This window comes from Carettochelys insculpta, chromosome 2 (assembly GCF_033958435.1).
Source record: "Carettochelys insculpta isolate YL-2023 chromosome 2, ASM3395843v1, whole genome shotgun sequence".
In the NCBI taxonomy this organism is placed as follows: Eukaryota; Metazoa; Chordata; order Testudines; family Carettochelyidae; genus Carettochelys; species Carettochelys insculpta.
The window spans coordinates 12811000-12834523 of NC_134138.1; the positions used below are offsets into that span (position 1 = coordinate 12811000).

Consider the following 23524-nt stretch of genomic DNA (forward strand, 5'->3'; position numbering starts at 1 on the left):
AATATAGTTAACTCTGAACACTTCAGAAATAAATCTTCAAGTAAGGATTATGCAACCTCTGCCTGATCTATTCAGCAATGGATTATTGATCATATAAAAAAATCAACATTTCACCTGGCACACAGTTCCCTACTATGAAAAAGATCCTTAACTCCATTTACCACCTTTCTATTTGCCAGATTGATTTGTTCCTGTTAAGCTTTGCATGTCCTCTTCTCCACTTATTTTGTAAAACATAAGCATGGGTGCATGTCAAACATCTTCACTTCCTGTGCTGGGGAGCTAAGAAGATTGCTCAGACATTATGCTTCCATAACAAATGGACCAATAGCTAACACATGACCCAGCCAAAATTGTTATGAATGCATTTCTGTTGCAGGCTTTTTTTAACTGGTCTCTTATTGCTGCATATGTTTTGTTGGGGTTTTTCCTGCTGCAATTTATTAATATTGTTTTTTCTGTTTTTCCCCCCCTCCCTTCCTTTGGTAAATTTCTTTAACCTTCCCACATATTCTGCTCAACAATAGCCATGGAGGGTAAGCACAGAGCGTATATGTATGTGCTCGCGCGGGCTATTCACAAATGGCTTTGCATGTGACTTGTCAATAGAGATGATATAATGTTTAATTTCTTCTACTTTGTCACTGAAATTTATTAGAATTCACACAGCCATGCACCACCAGCATAATCAATAACACTATTCATTTTCACATCAATGTACGAGGTGGATACTTTATCCTTGTATTTTCTATCTATGCCTACTTAGTGGAATACAGCTAAACTGGATTACTTTATGCTAAATCCTGGATTCCTTATTCAAGCAAAGCATGCAGGCATTTGTATGGCATCATTAAAGTACCAGAAGTGCTTCCCAGGTTTTTAAAAATACAACTTAGTCTCTTATACTTTCCACCCTGTAGACTTAAGCTTCCGTAGTGTTTTGTGTTTTTACATTTGTGTGTGACTAGGCATCAGATCTTATTGTGGGAAATGAGTTTTTGCACTGTCCTCTGGATATGGTGAGACTCATAGTAGTTTATCTTTTCTGGGAGTAAAGTCCACAGTGCGAGCCCCGCTCCTACAAACATTCCATCTTCTGCTCTCATGACCTTCATGCTTCCAGTAGAATCAAGCTGCTGTGGTTACAACAGGCAATCTGGGTAGCCGGGGTCAGTTGCATAGAGGACTTTGAATAGCAGGGTAGAACCATTCAGCTGAACTCGCTGTTCCATGGACAGTGTTTCTACAGAGCAGAGCTCTAGAGTGGTGTGTCCACAATGATCTCTTTTGATAGACTTGACGGAGTGCTCTGTTTTGTAGCAGTTAGAACTTATCCACAATCTGTGACTTCATTCCTAGGTATAATGAGTTTTCATAATCAAACCTGGAAGTTTCAAATGCTTGAATCACTCTGACCAGGTCTCTGTCCAACAGAACAGAATACTACTCAGTTACAGATGCAAGTAGATATTTGCTGCAAAATGGCGCTGATTGTTCAATACCACTGAGCTGTCTAAAAAAAACTTCCAGATTTTGGACTAACTTTACAATCTAACGGCAAATGTTGTGGAGAGTGGGAAATCTTACATAGGAGACAAGTACTTCAAAGTTTGTTCCTCCTCCTAGCAGCATCACCTCAGTCTTGCTTGGGTTCAGCTTTAGGTAGCTGGGCATCTATGGGGAATGTCACTTTAACATAAGGAGTACAGCCTGGTAATTCTCTGACCAGACATAGAAAAAATATTTGAAAGTGATCGGTCTTATTACCTGCATTGGAAGTACTTTACTCCTGAGCATGGAAAATTTCATTTTCCTCAATTTTCCACATGGATTCTACTAACAAAATGTTTGGTAATATACACTGCAGTATTCTTCCTCTTTACTGCTGAGCATGTTGCGAGCCAGTGTAGGGGTTGAAACAATTATCTGATAATTTGGGCTCTGATTCTCCAGAGTAAGTACAAAGTGGGCATAAAGCAAAGATGATTTGGCAGTGTGCACCATCTATTTGCACAGATGTAAATGACTTCATGAGGTGCAAGGCAGTGAAGAGTTGAGTTCTTTATCTTTCATGAAAAACTATTTCTGACCATGCAGGTAAATGTGTGAATTACCAATTACTATATCTAACTATGGCCATGTCCACACTAGGAGATAAAATCTATTTTAGAGCTGCATTTCAAGCTATGAGAACTGCGTAGCTGCAGTCAGTGTATCTAAAATCAATTTTTGCCGCCATCCCCACAGAGGGAGGTCAGTGGGAGAATCTCTCACGTTGATGTCCCTTATCCTCACGACTGTGAAGAGGGTCAATGGTGGAACCAATGACAGTTTGATTTAGCGCAGCCTCGCTAGGCGTGCTAAATTGAACTCTGGAAGATCGTCCACCAGCACGTCAATCTTCCAGTAAGTACAGATGTACCCTAAATATCATCTACGTTTTGAAAACCAAGTTGTGGGTTTGAACAATTTGCTTCCTAAAACTTGCACCATGAAATTCAGGCCTTAAAGGTGAATTCTTTCAAAATTTCAAAGGGAATAATCTCAGCTATTGAGACATTTTAAGGAATTTTAAGCATGTTGTAAATATTACTCAGTACTTCTAATTACCATATTAGCTGAACAGAAAAAGCAGCACTGAGATAATCATAAGGGGACCGCTTCAAACAATTCATGGTGTAAAGTTCCTTCAGCTTCATTTCACTCATCAAATTCAGTCGAAAAATAACGAGTTCATTTCCTTCAGATCTAACAGTAACACAATTCAAAAGAACATTTGATATATATTCAGTGGGTATGGAGGGAAGGATCTTATGTAAATCAGCAAACTACTTCCTGCAGTTCTGGTGTCTTTGTGAAGTAATCTATCACCATCTCCTGGAGAAAGAGAAGAACAACAGCATCTTTTTTTGCTCTTAGCTTCAGCCACAGGAAATCAGCCCTCCCCCGACTGCCAACTTGGATCGTTCCAATGACAAGGTGTATGAGAATGTAACTGGACTGGTGAAAGCTGTAATAGAAATGTCCAGTAAAATCCAGCCTGCACCTCCAGAGGAGTATGTACCCATGGTGAAGGTAAGAAGATGCCATTGTCTTCATTCTTTCTATTATTTCTATCCTGATTGGTACCATAGTTATCAATGAATAAAATAAAACAACTGTGTAATACTGGAAGACTTGTGAGTAGAAACACACTGGTCTGTGTCTGTGTATGTGATTTTAATTATCAGGACAGGGTGCTTTTGAAGGATTTTGAAAAAGCATTACGATCAGCAATCTTTTCTAGACTGTGATCATGAAGAATTGAAAGTGGTCTACAGCAATTTCTTTACTTTTTACACAGAAAAGTGGAATTTTTACCTTTGTACAAACATCAGCCACTGCTTTGCTTTGCATATGTGTGAGCTCTGGTTAAGCCATGTGATCAACTTTCCATTTTATGAAAGCAAAAATATCTATAGATTGGGATTTTCTAAACCATTTAGCGGCTTTGATATAACTGTGCTCACACTGATGTCAGTCATCAAAGCAGTTAGTCCAGTACTTTGAGCTTTTGAAATTCTCACCCTAAATCGTTGGACACCCAGAATAATTTTTAAAGGTGTAGTAGGTGCTTGGTTGAGATTTAATTGTTTCCATAGGTATAAAAGACATTTGTAAGAAATAAAAGTGTTGAAACGGAGTAATCTAATCAGAAAGTATTAGTGCACTGTTGTGCTGCACTCTGTCCTGTTTTAATATAGCTTTGCTTTTTTTATTGAATTTTATTAGGAAGTTGGTTTGGCACTAAGAACCTTACTGGCAACAGTAGATGAGACCATTCCAGTGCTCCCTGCAAGCACTCACAGAGAGGTATGTATGGCTTTGCTTATGTGATTGAGTACGTTGTGTCAGGTAAACTCCAATTATGAAGACACATATTGTATCATGAGTTTTTATAAAAATTAAAACAGGAGATCATTTTAATTTCTCAGAGGATGAGAGAGAGAGATTTCTTCAGGTAGTCTCCATATGGCTTCAGGTGCACGTGTGCCTGGAGCCCTTGACTGGAGATGTTTCTGCTACCAGTGCCTGTGGCCTTTGCCTCCTCATGCAAGGCTCGATAGGGATGTGAGGGCAGACCACTCTCATTTCCTTGTCAGCTGTTTTGGCCCAGGAGCTTTGGCACGCCCACCTTTAACATGCTTCGGCTGTTTCATAGTCGTTGCTGAAGTTGTGTTAGTACAGTTTTGTTGATGCATTTAATTGTTAGTAGTTTTTACAGTTACTTAGTACTAGTAGTGGGAGGATACTTAGATTTTGTGTTGGTTTTTTTACTTTTTTTTTTAAGTTTTGTTTGTTTTGTTTTGTTTTTTTCTTTGTCTTCTTGGCACGGCTTATCTGGGTTGTCAGGTTTCAAACACCTGCAAAACTCTGAGTGACATTTGTCTGGGGGAGTCCCAAGTGTTTCAAAAGTACAATTATTGGAAATACATTTTGTACTCCATTTACCTACAAAGAGGTCCTTTTTTAAAACTACTGTCTCAACAGTTGGGGAGCTTGATGGCAGATTTTCTCATTAAAGTAGAGTAGACCCCAACTTACCAGGGAGTTGCATTCTTGCACAACCCCTTTTAAGTCAAATTTCGCACAATGCAGGGAAGCCAGGAAATTGGCTAGCACAACAGCCTGGCTCTGGACTGCCCACTGCTTGCAGGATAGGGGAAACTGACCAGTGCTGTGGACGGGAGCCAGGAACCAGGCAGCAGTCTGGTTCCTTGCTCCCCGCTGTTTGAAAAGACGGGAAACTGAAGAATACAGTACACCACTGAGATACTCAGCTGCCCTGGTCAGTTCCCCCCTCCTGTCAGTGGCAGCAGCAGAAAGCCTGACTATCGGCTGCTGTCACTGACAGGAACGGGGAAACTGCGCCTGTCAGGGGCAGCAAGAGTCAGGCTGCCACCCTGATGAATGGTTTCTCTGCTACTGACAGTAGCATCTCAGGTGCTGCCACAAACAGAAGTGGGGAAACCAAGTCAGGTAACACCCCTGACAGGAGCTGGGAAATTGACCAGAGCTAGTTCCCCTGCTCCTCTGAGTGGTGGCAAGCTGGTGCTAGGTGCCTGCTCCCCACAACTCAGAGTTGCATTAACCCAAGGTACGCGCAAGTTGAGTGCACATATCTTGGGGGGTCTACTGTATTCTTCAAGGATAATGTTTCTGTACACTCACATCCTTAATTTTGACCTAGGGTTCCCTTGAAGTTCCATTTTAGCCAGTCTGTTCATCTACTAGTGTTTCCCAAAGGTACAGGAGTCCTGTTTTCCTACTGTGGCTGTTACAAGGGCTCAGGCCTTTTATTTGGATAAGCCTATACCATTTCAGAGGTCACCCAGCCTGTTCATCTCCAACAGCGTAAATCCAAGGGATCCACAATTTCAGCTCCAACTATCCAGCTGGATATCTGGATGTATTTTGTCACCTGGTATGATACTACAGGTGTTCCTCCTCCCCAAAGACTTATGGCACATGCTGTTAGGTCACGAGCTACATCATGGGTACGGAATCCACAGACCACGGCTTGCCTGAATCCGAACCCCGAGGCTCAGGGATTCACACCTAGATCCCCCAATTCCCTATCAACTCCTGCACCCTACCTCCTGCCCAGACCCTAACGAGCTTAGGACTCCTGTAGCTTTGGGAGACACTAGTAGATGAACAGACTGGCTAACATGGAACTTCAGGGAAACCCTAGGTAAGAATTAAGGATGTGCATGTACAGAAACATTAGCCCCTTACCACACTGAGTCCCTCATTTTTGGCCCCACCCCATAGCCTAGAGAGGACCACAGATGCAGCAGATGGCATCATACTTCAGGGTTTTCCAAGGAGGTCCAGCTCGCTGTGGAGGGCCTGGTCTTCTGGTTAAACACACAAGTTTTACTGAAGATAAATGAGCCCTTAAATACTTTAAAGAACTCCAGGGCCCACTCTACTCTCTGGCAATAGATACACCTGTCCCAAAGCAAGAGTTCCACAGGCAGTCAGACAAGCCTAGATGAATGGCTCAAGTTTTACCTCCCATGACCTTAGGAGTTACCAGTAAAAGGCAAAGAGGTAAAAAAGTCCCTGTGGCAGCGGTATCTTGGCCTTCCTCGAAATAATAATTATGGTCATTTAGGAACTGCAAACTGGTGATGCCAACACTTGTAAATTCCCAGATATCCTTTGGGATCATCTAGCACTCTTTTTCCACACCTGGAGCCCAGTAACATTGGCTAAGTGGGTACTAAACATAATCCTTCATGCTGTATAATTAATTTTACTTCCTAAGCTCCCAACCCTCAACCTTTTTCATGAGTATTCTCAAATAATAAGTGGAATCTCTCTTGCAGCAAGGAGTAATGGAATGGATACCTCTCAGGAAAGAAAGGGGGTTTACTCAGCTTACTTCTTAATACCCAAAAAGAAAGGTCTGCAGAGAGACGTCCTTGATCTTTGCTATCTCAACCACTTTATTCCCAAACTGAAATTTTGTTTGGTCACAATAACATCTGTAATCCCATGACTAGAAAGGGGAATGTTGTTTACAGCTCTCAAAAGGAAAGGCACGTGCGTTCATGTAGACCATGGGTGTCCAACCTTTTGGCTTGCCTGGGCTGCATTGAGTGAAGAGGAATTGTCTTGGGCCGCATATAAAATACGTAATATAGTTAATGTATATAAATCACATAATAATGTTAAAAGTTTACGATCTTGTGGGGCCGCATTACTAGCTGTCCAGGGCCACATGCGGCCCACGGGCCGCGGGTTGGACATGCCTGAGTTAGACGATTACCTTGTAGTAACCTCCAGTTATACAAGGTAAGTACTTTTCTCTTTTGTTTACTGAGCTCAGCTAACTTTTTTTTTGGTTTCTTCATCCTCGAGACAGGTATCTTGATCATTAAATTATCCTGTCAGCTATTGGGAACTCATCAGTTTTACTGAAATAGCACCCATCATGCCTAGGCATGTAAAGAGTTAGAGGACAAAATGTTGCCTTGAATGTATGACATTTAGGCTACGTCTACACTAGCCCCAAACTTCGAAATAGCCACGCAAATGGCCATTTCGAAGTTTACTAATGAAGCACTGACATGCATATTCAGCACTTCATTAGCATGTGGGCAGCCGTGGCGCTTTGAAATTGACGCAGCTCACCGCCGCGCGGCTCGTCCTGACGGGGCTGCTTTTCGAAAGAACCCGCCTACTTCGAAGTCCCTTTATTCCTGTGAGCAGATGGGAATAAGGGGACTTCGAAGTAGCCGGGGTCCTTTCGAAAAGGAGCCCCATCGAGGCGAGCTGCGTCAATTTTGAAGTGCTGCGGCCGCCCACATGCTAATGAGGTGCTGAATATGTATTTCAGCGCTTCATTAGTAAACTTCAAAATGGCCATTTACATGGCCATTTCGAAGTTTGGGGCTAGTGTAGACACGGCCTTAGAATTTTAATTCAGGGACCCCATGTGGGAATTAATTCCTAGGTTAAAGATTAATCTTGCTCAGTAAATTATGATTTGCATACAAAAGTCCTCAAACATAGTGTGGATTGGTGTAGTTGGAAGCCTTTGTTCACAAAATATCCAGCAGTAACCTAATTCTAAATGAGAAATGACTGAGTTTATGTTAACTGCTTAAAATGGAGGCTCTAGTGAGTGAGGTTTAATTTTTCCTCAGAACATTGTGCCTGCAAGATGTGAATGAACAGGAGCTAAAAGAATATGATAGCACGTATGAGATTCTCAGTCACTGTTCTTTCAAATGGTTATGTCACTTGCTGCTTAATTAAAAAAAAAATCTGGCTTACACCTTTGTATTTATTGCATTTTATTGCTGCTTAGATACCTAGTGTTAAATAAAAGGCCTAAGAAAGGGTTTTTAGGCATCTGGAAACAGAATCAGAATCTGAGTTCTAGACCAACACCTGCTGGAATTAGGGGTACTGCCGCAGCGCAAAATAATAATCCAAATAGTGGTTTCTGCCCTCAGTACCCCCACTAATGTTCCAAGACCACTGCCTAGGACAGAGGGTCACATTCAGCCCTGGTGAATATGGTCCTATGTTTATTAATGCCAGATGGCTGTTCAGTGTGTTAGGACAGGGAATTCTTGGTATCCACCTAGTTTGTAATGGACAAAAGCCATTAGAAGAAGGGCTCAACTTAGCACTGTGAAGACACTACTGGAGTCTGCATAGCTGCTACACCAGGGGTGTTGACTACATGTCTGTAGCCATCAAAAGTATGATTGCTCTAGGACAGGTTTCACTAGGAAAGATAGATCTCTGACTTGCAGGGGAGGGGAGGAGTACACTGCACTGTTAGTAATTCCAGTATGAGTGTGATACCACAAATTATTTGCCTCCTATGAAATACCACCTACAGGGCCTGACAGAATTTTTTATCTTTCCAGATTGAGATGGCACAGAAGCTGCTGAATTCTGACTTGGCTGAACTGATTAACAAGATGAAATTGGCACAGCAATATGTCATGACTAGCCTGCAGCAGGAATACAAAAAGCAAATGCTTACAGCTGCTCATGCGCTGGCTGTGGATGCCAAAAATTTGTTGGATGTTATCGATCAAGCTAGACTGAAAATGATTGGTCAGTCCAGACCCCATTAAACACTGAGGAAGAATTTCTTGTCATTCTTTTCAGAATATTGCTCATGTAAGGATGTAATCTAGCCTTCTACCAGTGGTGAGGATTAACCCTGCCTAGTCCTGGATTTGCAGTGACTCCTGCTTCATCAGACCTGATTGACAGCTGTGATTTTCTCCCTCATTATACAAGTCTAACCAAGTTTTTACTGTAGAGCTAAAGATGGCCTGGGATTCAAAATGTGACATTGCAGAATGAATTTTGTACAGAAGCTCTAGAGAATCATGATTGGGGAAAGCTATTGCATCTTACATCACCACATAGGATGTGCATTACCTATTATTGCCAAGGGGTTAAAATATCAGAGCCAGGACTGTCCAAGCTACAGACTGGAGAAAGATATTGTGAAGAATTCTGGGAAACCTCAGGGCTGAGAATTCTTGCCCACAGTATGCAAGCTGTCCAGACTGGAATTTTTTATTAGAACACTTGTCGCAATATGCTAATCACAATTTACAGAGAGAGAAAATTAAAAAAAAGCTATATTTTCAAGACTTCAGTCATTTCAAAAGAAACTAAAGCCCTCTTCATCTTTCTGCCTTTTACTTTTATGTGGATGTGTGAAATGTTTGTTTGGAAACTAGGTGTAGAACACAACTGAAAATGCTTGTATGTCTTCTCACCAGAATAACGTGCCAGATTTTTGTAGCAATCTCATTTTCCTTGGAGCAAAAAAAAAAAAAAAAAAAAAAAAAACCACACACTGCTTTGTACCAGAGCCACATTTAGAAAAGTCCTGTAACCATGTGTTCCCTGTTTTTATATAATTTATACAGAAAGATTAAAGCCATGTTGAACTATTTTACATCCACTGTAGTTAACTAACCCATCTTTGTGTCTGTCTTGCCTAAGAGGAGTTACACCAGACCCCAGTTAAATGTTTTGTTTTTTCCCTAGTTATGCCATCTATTCTGTTCAATAAAAGCCACCATGCTCCCTTTTGTTTGATGGGGGATATAAATTATTCTCAGGAAGAATATAATGAACTGTACAGTTACTTTGACCTATTAAAAAGGTGTTACCAGTGAAGTCCTGGCTGTAACATTTCTTCCTATGCTGAAGAGCACAAAGCAGTGGGAGGTCTGATCTTGATTCTTCCTATCAATTTTAAATTTCACATTTATATAGAGGTAAAAAACAAACGAGCACTGTCAGAGGAATTCCACAAAATGAACTCATGAATCCTTGCAAGTTAAGGTTCACACAACTCTGCAGAGTATTCAAACTCAGAGTAAAAACTACATATTCCTACAACTGGATCCAATCCTCTCCCCAAGAAAAGCAACAGATAGCCTAAGCTAAGGAAAATAAAGTTTTTAAGCTGTATATAATTCTTCAGTTTCCCAGTTCTGTACAGCTTCCTCTCCTGGTAGCATGGATAAATAACCACTTTCTTCCTTAAAGGTCCCTTCACAATTCCTATCTGTTTATATCCTAGCTTTAAAGGAATCCCTGTTTTTATCAGCTACAATAGTTACAACTCCCCAACAAAAACCCAAGGCACATATCAGCAAAGCCAGTGAAATAATGTGCAGTTTCTGGGGCAACCCATTTAGGAACTGAACTCTACAAAATCCTTAAATATTTTTAACAAGTGAAATTTATACATTATCAAAATATTATCCAGTTATAATTGTGTAACCAAAGTTCCCAAAACTGAAATTTCAGGAAGCTGAAAGTATGGCTATTTCTGAGACTTTTACTGCCCTTTAAGTAGGGCTTTTCCAGTCAAATTGTAAAATAGGACATGCTTTCTTGAATTGAATAACTGACCACCTCTTAATGTAGTTCATGGAAATTGCCATTTTTCTGCTAGGAGGACATAATTCAGTCAAAAAATTCAACCTGCATTGAGAAAAGCAAGTTAGTTTGAACACCCAAATTCAGTTACTTTTCTGACTATAATTCAAAATACTGTGGAAACGTAGGTTTAAACTACCCTGCTTATTTCATTGACAGATGGGAGGACATTCTGACACCTCTGATCTTTGTCCAACTTTTCTGCTGCTTTAGCACAATATGCTCAGGCATTTCACTGGTTAACTCAAGCAAACTGGAATCTAGCACTGAGTGGATGGGAGTGCAGAGCATAAACTGAAGGATGAGCCAAGAACTCTGGCCTGATGTCAAATGCAGCACAACTGCCTTCATCTGAAATTCCTCAATGCAGGCAGGAATACTATTTGGCAACACTCACCTAAAATTTGAGCTCTTGGAAAAGCAAGAAACCATGAAAAGCAACAGAAGTGGGGAAAGCTGCCAGTGAGCTGTTCAGGATTTGCTATAGAAATCAAGCTGAAAAGGCTTCATCTTTCTAGCACTAACTTCCAAGCTTTGGTTCAGTCTGTGGGCACTTATTTTATCTTTTCCTTATATTCAACATTGCTTAGTTCTCGAGGGAAGATTTTTGGCTTTCTTCCTGTAGATGTTTAATTCCAGCATTCTCTCTGTAATGGTATAGAAAGCCAGGGCAGCTGCCAGACACTCTGGAAGAGCAACAAAGGCTCCTGTGGCACCTTACCGACTAACAGAAAAGTTTTGAGCATGAGCTTTCGTGAGCACAGACTCACTTCATCAGATGCTGGTCATCTGATGAAGTGAGTCTGTGCTCACAAAAGCTCATGCTCAGAACTTTTCTGTTAGTCTGTAAGGTGCCACAGGACCCTTCATTGCTGTTACAGATCCAGACTAACACGGCTACCACTCCGATCTCCGGAAGAGGAAACTCTGTACAGCTATGTCTAAGAAAAGCTTAATTAGCTTCCAGTAGCTTTCTGTACTACCTATGATAAATTCCTTCAGATAAATCTACATTTATCCAGCTTGCACATTTCAGCAAAAGGGAAGAAGAGGCACAGTGCAACTTAACATTTTAACTGTTTTGATTTCAATTAAATGTTGTTTGTATTTATTAAACGCTTAAATTTGAAGTAGGCTATACAAATTTAAATTTAAAGTAGGCCATGCAAAACCCAATTAAGACAAAAGCCATTGGGGGCCAGCAAATCCTGAATCTTTATCCAACCATTCACCTTTTAATCCAAAAACCAGTGTAGCCTTTGCATTATATAGTTGGGGTGTAGTATCAGGGAAGAAGTATACCACTAAAGCATCCTCAAAATGGGGTGACCAGTAAGCCTCTTTACTAACATGTGAGATGGAAGTCTGCATATGTATGACCTCATTTTTAAAATGCAAGCGGCTACCTAAAGTTGAACAAAGTCTTAATGGAGCAGAGATCAGCAGAAAAGTTATTCACCTTTCATTTGTCCAAGTCATAATCCTAGTTTCAATAGCTTACCACCAAAAAAAGGAGAGCACAGCTCTGCAGTCAGTGAAGTATATTTTTCCACTAGATCACCATTCTGCTGTCATGCAAGTTTAAATTCCATTTCTGTCTAATTAAGCTTCCTAGCATAATTGTAGAGAAGGTGATTGACTAGAGTAATGCTAGAACACTTTTTATATTCATTTTTATGTTGTCCCTAGTTTTATATATATAGTTTTTTATATTCATTTTTATGTTGTGCTAGTTGTGTACAAATCTACAGGAACTTCTGGGACAGAGGATTAGGACCAGTTTATGGTCCTGATTCATCCTCTTTAAGAGCTGAACATAGCCTCATACTCTTCACAGACCAGAACAATTAGAGGGTTTTTTTTTATTGCAGATGGTACAAAACAGCAGTTTAGTCAAACAGACCAAAGCCCATGTCATCGTCAGATTCCTCAGATTCTTCTTTCTTTTCTTCCTCTTTCTTCTCCTCAGCTGAAAATAAATGAAAATGGTTTCAACATATCTGAAAAAATGCAAAACTTTACTACACTCAGTGTAGAGTTTACAAAACAACTATCACCAATTAAATTGGAAAGCTAAGGTTATTTTATAATTATGGTGATTTCAGGAGCATGTCAGTACTCCAGCCACACAAATCTAATCCACATGTTATCAATGCTCTAAACTCTATGCAGTGCCTTTGATGACCAGCACTGGAGGAAAGGTAATTCTTTTAAGATCTCAGTAACAAACTTTTGCCCACCCTCCAAAATATTTCCCTCTTATAAGCTGACAAGGTCAGCAACTCTCCTTTTCAAACTATAGTCCAGGGGTCTACAACCCCTGGCACACATGTCACTCTATTTTCTCTGGCACATGAGAGAAGCTCAGCCTTGCCCATCCTTCCCCATGCTATCTGGAGACTGCTCAAAACCACACTGCCTGTGCATTAACAAAAGACCACCTAGTACTACCAACCACCACCTAAACAGTAAAGCTCTCCATCCTTATTAATAAAGCTATTGTAAACAGGATGAAAGTACCAGTGAACTGGAACCATACAGGTGTCAAAAGGTCACACTTCTACATTCCACCACAGAAAGGTTGCTGACCCCCTTCCATAGTCATACCCTATAACAGTCATAATTAGTTTTGCAAACTGAGTCCATACATGGATTAAGATCAGAATTTCAAATCTTACTGTAGCCAACCATATAACTATAGACCACTGGGGCAAGCCAGGGGGAAGTGATGCCTGGCAGGAACCTGAATGCTACTTAGTTCCCATCTCCCCTTCCCCCTGTTCCCACCCCAACTTGCAAAGTTTCAGTTATATGGGGGTTACAAGAACACAAACCCCACATATCTTGGGGTTTTACTGTACTAACAGGCCCACAGGCAGGGAAGGGCAAAGAAGGCATTTCAAAATGGCCAGGAGTCCCAGCTTCTGCTACTTCAGCACCATCTGTTGACCTGCTGCATATTAAGAGTAACAGTATATATTATCACTCTATATAGTTCTATAACATCTTGGCATAACTTCCGAAGAAAGAAGCTCAAGAGTTCACTTACCAGGGGCAGCACCACCTGCAGGAGCAGCACCACCAGCAGGAGCAACAGCAGCTGGGGCACCGCCAGCTCCTACATTGCAGATTAGGCTTCCAATATCAATGTTAGCTAGAGCCTAAAAATATTTAGCATTCATTAGAACTACATTTTACAAAAGTTGCATATCATTCACAGGTATTGTAAGGAAATTTAAACAGACATGATTCACTACTTCAACACATTTATGCTCCGCCTGACCAATGCCCCATGTTAAGATTTAATAATGCATTTGCTTATTAAGTGCATATGCGATGCTGTCAACCCAGTACTGAAGTTACATTTGCAACACGCTGCAAGATACAGCAAGGAAATATTCCATGTCAATTTATAAAACTCCAACAACTTCTGAGCAAAGCAAACTCAACATATAGATGCTAGTGGTTCTAAGCAACATTCCTGGCCAGTCTTGATCCAATTTATCCAGATTTGGCTAAAAAGATATCAGCATCAATTGAAGGAATGTCAAACACAATCTGTCCTGAAGTATCTAACAAGACATAGAAGGGAAAAAAGCCATCAGTTCCAGATCCCTTATGAGCATTCTGGGCCTTACTTAGGCCAGGTCCACACTATCTGGAAAGTCCACTTAAAATATGCAATGCCAACTACAACAACTGCATAGCTGGAATCCATGCATAACAGATCAATTTTTGGCCATCCCCACAGCAGGAGCATCATCAGGACAAATTCTCCCACTGACCTCCCTTACTCCTCAAGAGTGAAGAGTACCAGGGTCATCAGTAGGACCCTGATCATTCATTCCCACTAGGCATACTAAATTGAATCCTGAAAGATCGTCCTCAATCAACTCAATCCTCCAGTAAATATAGACATAGGTTTAGAAAAGCTATCCTTTAGCCTGTAAGCCAAACACTGGGTTACATCACAAGGCAACCCCATTTCAGTTCCATGCACATTAGAGCTACCTTTTTCAGATGTATCAACTGCTTGGATCCAAAAAGCTGAAACACCATCAACAAAACTGAACTGTATTACCTGTCAGACCAGAGTCTGCAGTTATGCATACGGAAGGCCAAAATACACACAATCCGGGTCTGCATTTTGCTGAAATTTAACAGCACACAACACTGAAAAATTCTTAGACTGCTAGTTGGGTTACCCATTTCCTGATGGGCATATTTCATTAGTGGAAAATTAAGCGTAAAATATTTACCACAACTAATTTTTTCACATTAAGTTAAGATTACAGAGGAGCATCTTGGGTGCTGAACTACTCATACCAGACAATTTTTTTGTAGTAATGGGCAAACTACTCGCACAGCTCGTTGCAGTAGTGCTCAGGCACCGGCTGTATTGGACAAGCGAATGCCTTGTTTAGCCAGTTTCCCAGGACCTACCTTTGCAAACAGGCCCGGCCAAAAGGGTTCAACGTTCACTCCGGCTGCTTTAATGAGCGCATTGATTTTGTCCTCCTGGAAGGAGAAGGAAGGCGGTTAGAGCAGGAACCGAAGCGCCAGGGTCCGACCTACGGTGGGTTCTAGTCTGGACTCGGACTCTGGAAAGAACACGGCCAATCTAGCAAACCTGGGCAGGGTGGAAGCACTGTGAGCCCCGAGGAGACGGAAGCCGGTGAAATGTCTCGCAGAAACCGCTCCTCGCGGCCTGTGAAACGTGGGGCCCTACTCCGCTCGCGAGTGCGTGGGATCCGGAGACGGGCCGCCACGGATGGGGGCGGGGGAAAATCCATGGCCCCCCCCCTGCGCTCGAAACCGAGCGGGCGGGCGCGTGGCGGAACTCACCTCAAGGCCACGCGGGCTGGCACCCAGCCCAGCCCAGCCCCCGGTCGCAGGCCGGGCACCCAGCGGCCGACTCCCGCCCCAGGGCATCGGCCGGGCTGAGTGTCTTCCCCGCGCCCCCCGCCCCCAGACAACGCGACGAACTCCCCCCCCCCTCCACCCACCCACCACCACCACCACCACCACCACCCGGGCTCAGAGGCGCCGTCCCGCCGCCGCCATCTTGCGCACGCGGGGCAGGGCTGGCTCACCGTGACGGTGACCTCGTCGTCGTGCAGGATGAGAGCGGCGTAGATGCAGGCGAGCTCGGAGCTGGAGGCCATGGCTGAAGGGGACGGCAGGCGGCAGGGCGCGGTGCTAGTCGCCGGGATGGAACGGCCTTAGCTTCAGTTGAAGGACCCAGCACCTTGTGCGGCCACAGAGAGAAAAAGGGGGGGGGGTTGTCGGGAAAAGGGTTATGAATCCAGCCTCAGCCAATCGCAGGCCGCAGGGAGATCTCTCAGCCAGTCAGTGATGCCTGTCAGCCAGTCGCGTGGAAGCTCTTGCCCAATCACGAGACTGTATGGGTCAGAGCCCCGCCCCGCGTCTGTCGGATAGTGCCGGACACGCGTGGAAGTACCCCAGTGCAGGCGGACGAGGAACAGCGGGCAGATCTATGCTGCTGCAGCCGCAAGGGGCGCAGGCGCCAAGCGGAGGAATCTCGGCCTGGGTGCTTCAGGGTTGACTGTTGCGATACAGAGAATCCCAGACTCGGTAGCACTGGGCCTCTGGGCTCCCGTTCGCAGCCGTAGCGGGGGGAGGGAAGAGAACCCTTCCCTCCTACTTGGGGGGACCCTTCCCTCCTCCCAAAAGCAAAAAACCCAAAGTGTTCACCCAGCCAAGCAATAAAATGCAAGATGGGGGGTTTTGCTCTAATAACTCCAGTTCTGCCAGACTTACCTAGGGAGGTGATGGAATTTCCATCCCCAGAGGTTTTTAACTCCTGACTTGACAAGGTGCTGGTTGGAATGATTTAGTTGGGATTGAACCTGCTTTGGGTGGAGGGTTTGACTCGACCTCCTGAGGTCTCTTCCAGCCCTCAGATTCTATGATTCTATGACCGCTGACAACCCCCCATTTTTTCCCCCAAGGTGAAAAATATGTGTCTAGGGTTACACTAGCGAGTTTTGAAAGCAAAAACGTGGGACTTTGCTGACAAAACTAGCGGAATGTCCACACACAACATGTTTTGTTGACAGTTTGTCAACAAACCCAAAAATTTTCACCAACAGCATTCTGCCTCTCAGCCATGAGGCATAACTCTGCTGTCGAGCTATGTGGATGGTCGGGGACGGTACCTTCTCTCAACAGACATGGCATCCAGAACAATGGCCAGTCCAGTCTGCTGTGCTTCGGGATGCCTGTTTTATCAAGAGAGCAGCCTGGCAGTCCAGCAGCTCTGTCAACAGAGCACGGCACTCCTCTGATTGGCTTCTGTGTGTGGCCACACTCTAGCTACAGAAGTTCTGTCAAGAAATCTCTTTTGACAGTGATTTCTGTTGATAGATCGCTGTGATGTAGCCATAGCCTGTGTGTACAAAGCACATCTGTTATTGGCTCATGTGAGAGCTCCTTTTGTAATGCTGTAGCTGTGAACTGTGGCTCTAAATGAGAATGCTAGGTTTCACAATGCTCTGGCTGTGCAAATGACCTACAACCTATCCTTAATCAGGATGCCACACTCCAGAAGGCCCTAGGTGAAAGGCCTGTTCTCTCCTACAGACAACCTCCCAACCTTATGAGGATTCTCATCAACCACAGACTATACCACAGGAATACCAATCCTGGAACGTTTCCTGGCAACAAGGCCCGTTGCCAACTTTGTCCACATATCTATTCTGGAGGTACCATCACCAGACCTAACCAGGTTATTCACAGAATCACAGGCACATTCTCATGTTCTTCAACTAACACCATATGTACCATCATGTGCCAACAATGCCCACATGCTTTGTATATTGGACATTGTATATTCAAACTCTCGTGGGGAAAGAATTAATGGGCATAAAACAGACATAAAAACACACCTGAGTCAGAAACCTGTCAGCCACCACTTTAATGAAGTGGGCCATTCTGTTAATGACCTGAAAGTGTGCATTTTACTAAAAAGGAACTTTCACAGCTGTTTGAAAAGAGAGGCTGCTGAACTCCCTTTTATATTCAAATTTGACATATTAACATGCGGTTTGAACCGGGATGGCAATTTTCTAGCTCATTTTAGGGACACTTTTACATACTTTGGTTTATCTAATGCTTGACTGCCCTGCCCTGCCCTGCTCCTTCTGCCCCTCTGCTCTCTGATTTGCTCACCTTGATAATAATTTTTCTGATTTATCAACCTTGATTACTATTTTTGGTTCTCTGTGCCTTAACTATTGAGTCTGTTCTGGTAAGACTATGATCTGAAGAAGTGGGCCTGTCCCACGAAAGCTCACCTAATAAATGATTTTGTTAAAGTGCTACTGGACTGCTTTTTTTGTTTTGATTGTATATAGACTAGTACAGCCATCTCTCTGTTCCGTTTCAACCAGGTGCAGGCTTTGAGCAGCAATTACCTCAAGCAATTCCTAGAAGAACTGACATGCCCCCCTCTCCATCTGCTGAGGGGAAGTGCAGTCACACTGCATTGCTCACTGTCCCAGCCACAGGTGCTGCCTCTGCAGCTCCCATTGGACACGATTCCTGGAAAATGGGAGTTGCAGAGTGAGCATTTTGGACAGGGAGCCTGCTGGCTACCCCTACATATAAGAACTGGAGGGAGGACACAACACTGGTTCCAGGAGCCACACAAAGAAAAAGCAAGCAAGGAGCCTGCCACAGCCCTGCTGTACTGCTGACCGCAGTATTTGCTGGCCAGAGAAGGGCAGAACAAGACCAGTGGCTGGAAGGTGGAATCAGACAAATTCATATTAGAAATAGGGTACAAATATTTCACAGTGAGGATGATTCACCTTTGGAACAAACTACTCAAGCAAGTGAAGGATTCTTCACTTCCAGATTTCTTCCAAAGACGACCAGATGCCTTTCAGGTATGTGCTTGGATCAACTTAGACACTGAGATATACAGGAGAGCTGGGATACGCAGGCATCAGATTTCATGCTCTAATGGTCTCTTCTGGCCTTTTAAAATCTACTAATTAATGAAAAACTGAGTGTAGCATAAGTCGCAGACTGTTCTGCTTTGCTGTGCAACTAACTTCATCCCCAGACTCAGGTATCAGTAAATGAGATGACTCAGGAGAAGGAACTCAAACATCGGAGAGTCTGGCTAGGGTCAGGACACCAGCCTTGCAGGAGATGGGTGGGAGTGTCAGTGATAGCACTGACATCACCAAAAGCCTTTTGCACAACCTCAGCCTCTTGGGGAGAAGTGATGGGGAGATGGTGACCTCATAGAGCGACCCTGACATCAGACAGCTACAACGCAGGGGCAATCACAGAGATTCCAGCTAGTTGAAAGCTGCAAGTGACCCATGCCCCATGTTGGATTGGAAAGCAACCTTCCCCCGCATCCGAGGGGGCTTCTTGCGGGGTCCCAGGAGTGCAGGGAGGCTCGCCATCTGGCCAGTCGGCTGTGTGGCTGCAGGGTCTTTGGTGCTGAGGCTCCTGAGGCTCTAGGCACACTCTCAGCTTCCTGCACAGGGTTTCCGGATCCTTGCAGCTTTAAGAAGCTGGTCCCGTGGACACAGAGCCTCACTGGGACTTGCCAGAGCATCTATGTGCTCCCTGCGGCTGCTACCAGGGTGAACCTGCTGTATCAAAAGAGAGGCCCCGAAGTGTCTACACTGTCCCTGTTTCAAAAATCAATTTCAAAAGGGGCCACTCTTCCTGAAATCAGATGGGAAGAGTGGTTTTGAAATGTGCACCCCTCTCCTCCAAAAACAATTTTGAAAGAGGCAGTTGTGCATGTGAACAGTCTGCGTCCTCTTTCAAAATTGGGCCCCCTTTCAAAATTGCTTTCAAAACACAAGGCTAGTGTAGATACACCCTAAGTATTTAAAATTAAGTGTATCAGTAGATGGATGAAAAGTGGAGTAAGTTATGTTGAATATGTATACAAAGAGGTCCAAAAAAAGAAAAAAAAAAGAAATATGGGAATTATCTAATCTAAAAGAATGTCTGATGATGTATCACTTCTTGGCATTTTGGCTAAGAGGTTAAACATGATCAAAAATCTGACAACTGAGATAGTAATAATAATTGTAATATTAAATTGGACCTGAGATATATGTCCAGCAGCAACAGTCACTTTTCTGATTCAAGTTCAGGCCTTGAGTGCATCTACACGAGGAACTAACTTCGAAGTTAAGTTCGAAGTTAGGCACTACTTCGAACTAGCCTGCAGAGAGTCTACATGTTTTCCCTTACTTCGAAGTTAACTTTGAAGTCCTTACGCCATTCCTGGGAACAGAGTAGTGTCCTACTTTGAGGTTTAACTTCGAAGTAGGGTATCTGTAGACACAACTTCAAAGTTTGAGCCCTTATTTTGAAAAAGATTGTTTCAGTATGTAGAAGTAACTTAACCAATGAAATTGTATTTTGATTAACATAGTATAGATGGGAATATATGGATCATTACGCTGGACCTCAGCACCTAAAGTGGTAATAGGGAACAAAATGGCATAGAAGGCAGATATAAGTGTTGTAAGAAATGCAACTACTGACACAGAAATACCACTGAGTAAACAGTAATTCATAGACTAGTACAAAGAAATTAAAAGGAATGGCACAAGATTTGGAAAATGGAGAAAGAGTAAGATGTTTTTAGTTGTGCCACAGAATTGAGGACTATGACATGCTTCAGGGTCTGGATATGACGAATGAAGTGCTTTTTTTTAAAATACTAACTGGTCACTGTGGCTTAAACAAAAATCTTCTTTCAAATGATTAGACACAAAGGCTATGGTTACACTACTGAGCTTTGCTGACAAAACTGGTGGAACATCCACAAACAAAATGTGTTTTGTTGACAATATGTCGACAACCTTCTGTCTTTCCCAGATGAGGAAGAATGCCCTTTGTCAACAGGTTCTGTCAACAAAAAAGCTATGTGGACACTCTGGGGTGCCTTCTCGTGCCAGACAGGGTGCATAGGACAATGGTCAGCCCTGTCTGCTTTGCTTTCGGGTGCCTGCTTTGTCAAGAGAGCAGCTGGACAGTCCAGCAGCTCAGCTGACAGAATGGAGCATTCTTACAATTGGCTGCACTCTGTTGACAGAAGTTTTGTTGGGAAATCTCTTCTGACAGTGACTTCGGTCAACAGATTGCTGTAGTGTAACTGTAGCCAAAGATGGATTATGTGCACTAGAAGGAAGAAAACATTTAATCACCTTTTAAGGCACTACAAACACAAAAAGCAGTCATTATGCACTTTAAAGACTAACAAAATAATTTATTAGGCTATGTAAGGGTTCTGATACAAAAAGTGAGTGAGGGAAGTTTTTTGAGGAATTTAGATGTGTTAAGGTAAAAATGGTTATATTGTAACTTTGGCAAAACACTGGGGAAATGGAGTATATCAAAAATGTGATGTTACATTATCTGAAAGACACATGACAGACCTAGACAATATAAATTGCTAAGTACAGAATGCTCATATTTGGTCATGGGTACAGAATATTTAGTTACATCTTCTTTTCCATAAAAAAGGGAGAGAGCATGAAAAGAAAAAATGGATAGGGCTGCATGGAGGACAGGAAGCTTGCAGTCTTCTTCATTAGCATATGTGCAACATGAGCAGGATTGATTACAGAATTTGGTCCGCTGGTTAGATCACTTTTTGGGACAAGCCTATGGGGAGATAGGAGAGTCAAGGAAAATTCCCTGAAGAACCCCCCTGGGATCCTCTTCTAAATACGGAAGTATAGTAAGAGGCCAGAGGAAACAAGAAACAGCCCCTGGGGTAGAGCAGCGTCTGGTGGAAAGCTCAAAAAAGAGGCTAAGATCTGGACTTCCAGGAAGTGTTCTTTTAATGAGCCAAGCAGGGAAAATGAAACTGAAGAAGGATGAACAATCAAGCCTGGGGAAGGTAGAAATTGGTGAAAGTTGTTCCTGTTTGGGATTTTGTTGTGGGACTCTGGGGGAGAATCCAGTGAGTCCAGCCCCTGAAAGAAGGATGATCTTAGAGAGGGTATGTGGAGGCCGTGCTGACACGTTCATGCAGTCAAATGCCCACGGATGTAGCAGGGTGGGTCTGTATGTAGATAGATATTGCCAGGCCATCTGGCTCGGTACAGAGACACTGGACTGGAACCCAAAGAAGTGGGTATGAAAGTGTTCCTCATGTAAGGGGATAAGGACAAAGCCCAGAGCTGACGTTCTTGTGATGACATTTGCATTTTTATTTGTTGGACTCTGTTGCATCCAGCAGAGATGGAGTTAAATTGTGACCTGAATGGAGGTCTGAATTACAGGAAGAAATGAGTAACCAGAGTGCTCTTGGCAGGGCATTCCAGTTGGGATGGGAGGTGCTACACCACATCTGGTCACAAAGGGCTCCAGCCCGTGAGTCTATTCTTTCAAATAGCCAGTTTCTCCAATACGCTGAATATTAGAACCAGGACATGCACCAGGCTAAGAACTAACATGAAATTTCATCTCAGAATAGTTAACAGCTTGAACTTAGTTACTATTGCTTTAAAGCTGTATATGTCATATCCTGTTCTGTCCTAATGTTCTATTTTAGGATTTAGTCTCTTTATTACATGTACAATATACATTTACATACAGAAACAAATGCAATGCAGAAAGTGACCATTGACATGACTGATTCACTCTGAGAGACTGTAAAGTGACCATTTATATTTATTTCATGGTGACAGATATCAGAGGGGTAGCCATGTTAGTCTGTATCCGCAAAATCAGCAAGTCCTGTGGCACTTTATAGACTAACAGTTCTATTGGAGCATGAGCTTTCGTGGACAAAGACCCACTTCATCAGATGCATGCCTATTATGCTCCAATAAATCTTTTAGTTTATAAGGTGCCACAGGACTTCTTGTTATTTCTTTCATGTTATCAGAAACCTTAGAAAAATATAAAATAAGCTACAGAATATTAGTTTTGATGACTGCCAGATGACGAAAACACTATAGGTTAATAGGTTTTCACATTGGTTGTCATTTTTCCTGATATGAGGATGGCTCTAATATAATCAGCTGTTCTTGCCTGTTCAAGCTCTAGAAGGGAGGAGGGGAGCAGGACACAGCGTGAATCAGATTTGTGGCATTCGGAAAGTGCTGGGAGGGGGAGGAGTAGGATGTTTGGGGATCCAGTGCCCCAGGATTTGGGGCAGAGAGGGGTGCGAGGGCAAGAAGTGGAATCCCAGTGGGCTGCAGGCTGTTCATGTGGTTGAGATGAAGGAGGGCCAATTGTGTGGCCCACTCACTGACCCTGGTTACCCATTGCTGGCGTAGAAAGTGATGGGAGTGATTGGGGCAGGAGCAGCTGGGGCAGAGTTGGGCCATAAGTCCTGGAACTAGGAGGACTGGGGGTATGGGTGCACGGCTTGGCTTTAAGGGGTTTCCCTCACACATATCTTTATTAATAACCTGGAGGAGGAGATGGATTGCACCCTCAGGAAATTTGCAGATGACAGGAAGCTAGAGGGACAAGTAGATATGTTGGAAGGTAGGGATAGGGTCCAGAGTGACCTAGATAAATTGGAGGATTGGGCCAAAAGTAATCTCATGAGGTTCAACAAGGACAAGTGCAGAGTTCTGCACTTGGGACAGAAGAATCCCAAGCATTGTTACAGGTTGGGGACTGACTGGTTAAGTAGCAGTGCAGCAGAAAGGTACCCGGGGATTACAGTGGATGAGAGGCTGGATATGAATCAACAGTGTGACCTTGTAGCCAAGAAGGCTAATGGCATATTGGAGTGCATTAGAAGAAGCATTTCCAACAGATCTAGTGAAGTTATTATTCCCCTCTATTCAGCACTGGTGAGGCCACTTCTGAAATATCGCATCCAGTTCTCCCCCCACCCATCCAGAAAGGATGTGGGGTCACTGAAGCAGGTTCAGTGGAGGTCAACAAAAGCAATTAGGGGGCTGAGCACATGACCTATGAGGAGATTCTGAGGGATTGGGGCTTATTTAGTTTGCAGAACAGAAGACTGAGAGGTGATTTGATAGCAGCCTTCAGCTTCCTGAAGTGGGGG

General features: G+C 43.2%; 2 protein-coding genes across 12 annotated transcripts in view; one reads left to right on the forward strand and one right to left on the reverse strand.

Annotated features, from left to right (window-relative positions):
• The window catches only part of PTK2 (protein tyrosine kinase 2), a 418848-nt gene extending 409137 nt beyond the window's left edge, over nucleotides 1-9711 (forward strand). For all 11 annotated transcript variants that reach the window (XM_074986603.1, XM_074986600.1, XM_074986607.1 and 8 more), the window contains 3 exons: nucleotides 2920-3075; nucleotides 3772-3852; nucleotides 8433-9711. In XM_074986603.1, coding sequence (XP_074842704.1) covers nucleotides 2920-3075; nucleotides 3772-3852; nucleotides 8433-8645 — 450 coding nt within the window. In that variant the 3' untranslated portion in view covers nucleotides 8646-9711. The remainder of the gene's footprint in view (nucleotides 1-2919; nucleotides 3076-3771; nucleotides 3853-8432) is intronic.
• Nucleotides 9712-12329: 2618 nt separating this feature from the next.
• On the reverse strand, nucleotides 12330-15754 carry RPLP1 (ribosomal protein lateral stalk subunit P1). The gene is made up of 4 exons (XM_074986612.1): nucleotides 15576-15754; nucleotides 14926-15000; nucleotides 13532-13643; nucleotides 12330-12451 (listed from the first exon to the last, which is right to left on the reverse strand). The coding sequence occupies exons 1-4, from the start codon at nucleotides 15645-15647 to the stop codon at nucleotides 12372-12374; spliced, it is 339 nt and encodes a 112-aa protein (XP_074842713.1). The 5' UTR covers nucleotides 15648-15754; the 3' UTR covers nucleotides 12330-12371.
• Nucleotides 15755-23524: the final 7770 nt, after the last annotated feature.

Coding starts and splice junctions, on each gene's coding strand:
- RPLP1 (XM_074986612.1), bottom strand. CDS start 15,647: ATGGCCTCCAGCTCCGAGCTCGCCTGCATCTACGCCGCTCTCATCCTG. Junction 15,001..15,575: donor ACGACGAGGTCACCGTCACG/GTGAGCCAGCCC, acceptor TTCTCCTTCCAG/GAGGACAAAATCAATGCGCT. Junction 13,644..14,925: donor GGCCGGGCCTGTTTGCAAAG/GTAGGTCCTGGG, acceptor AAATATTTTTAG/GCTCTAGCTAACATTGATAT.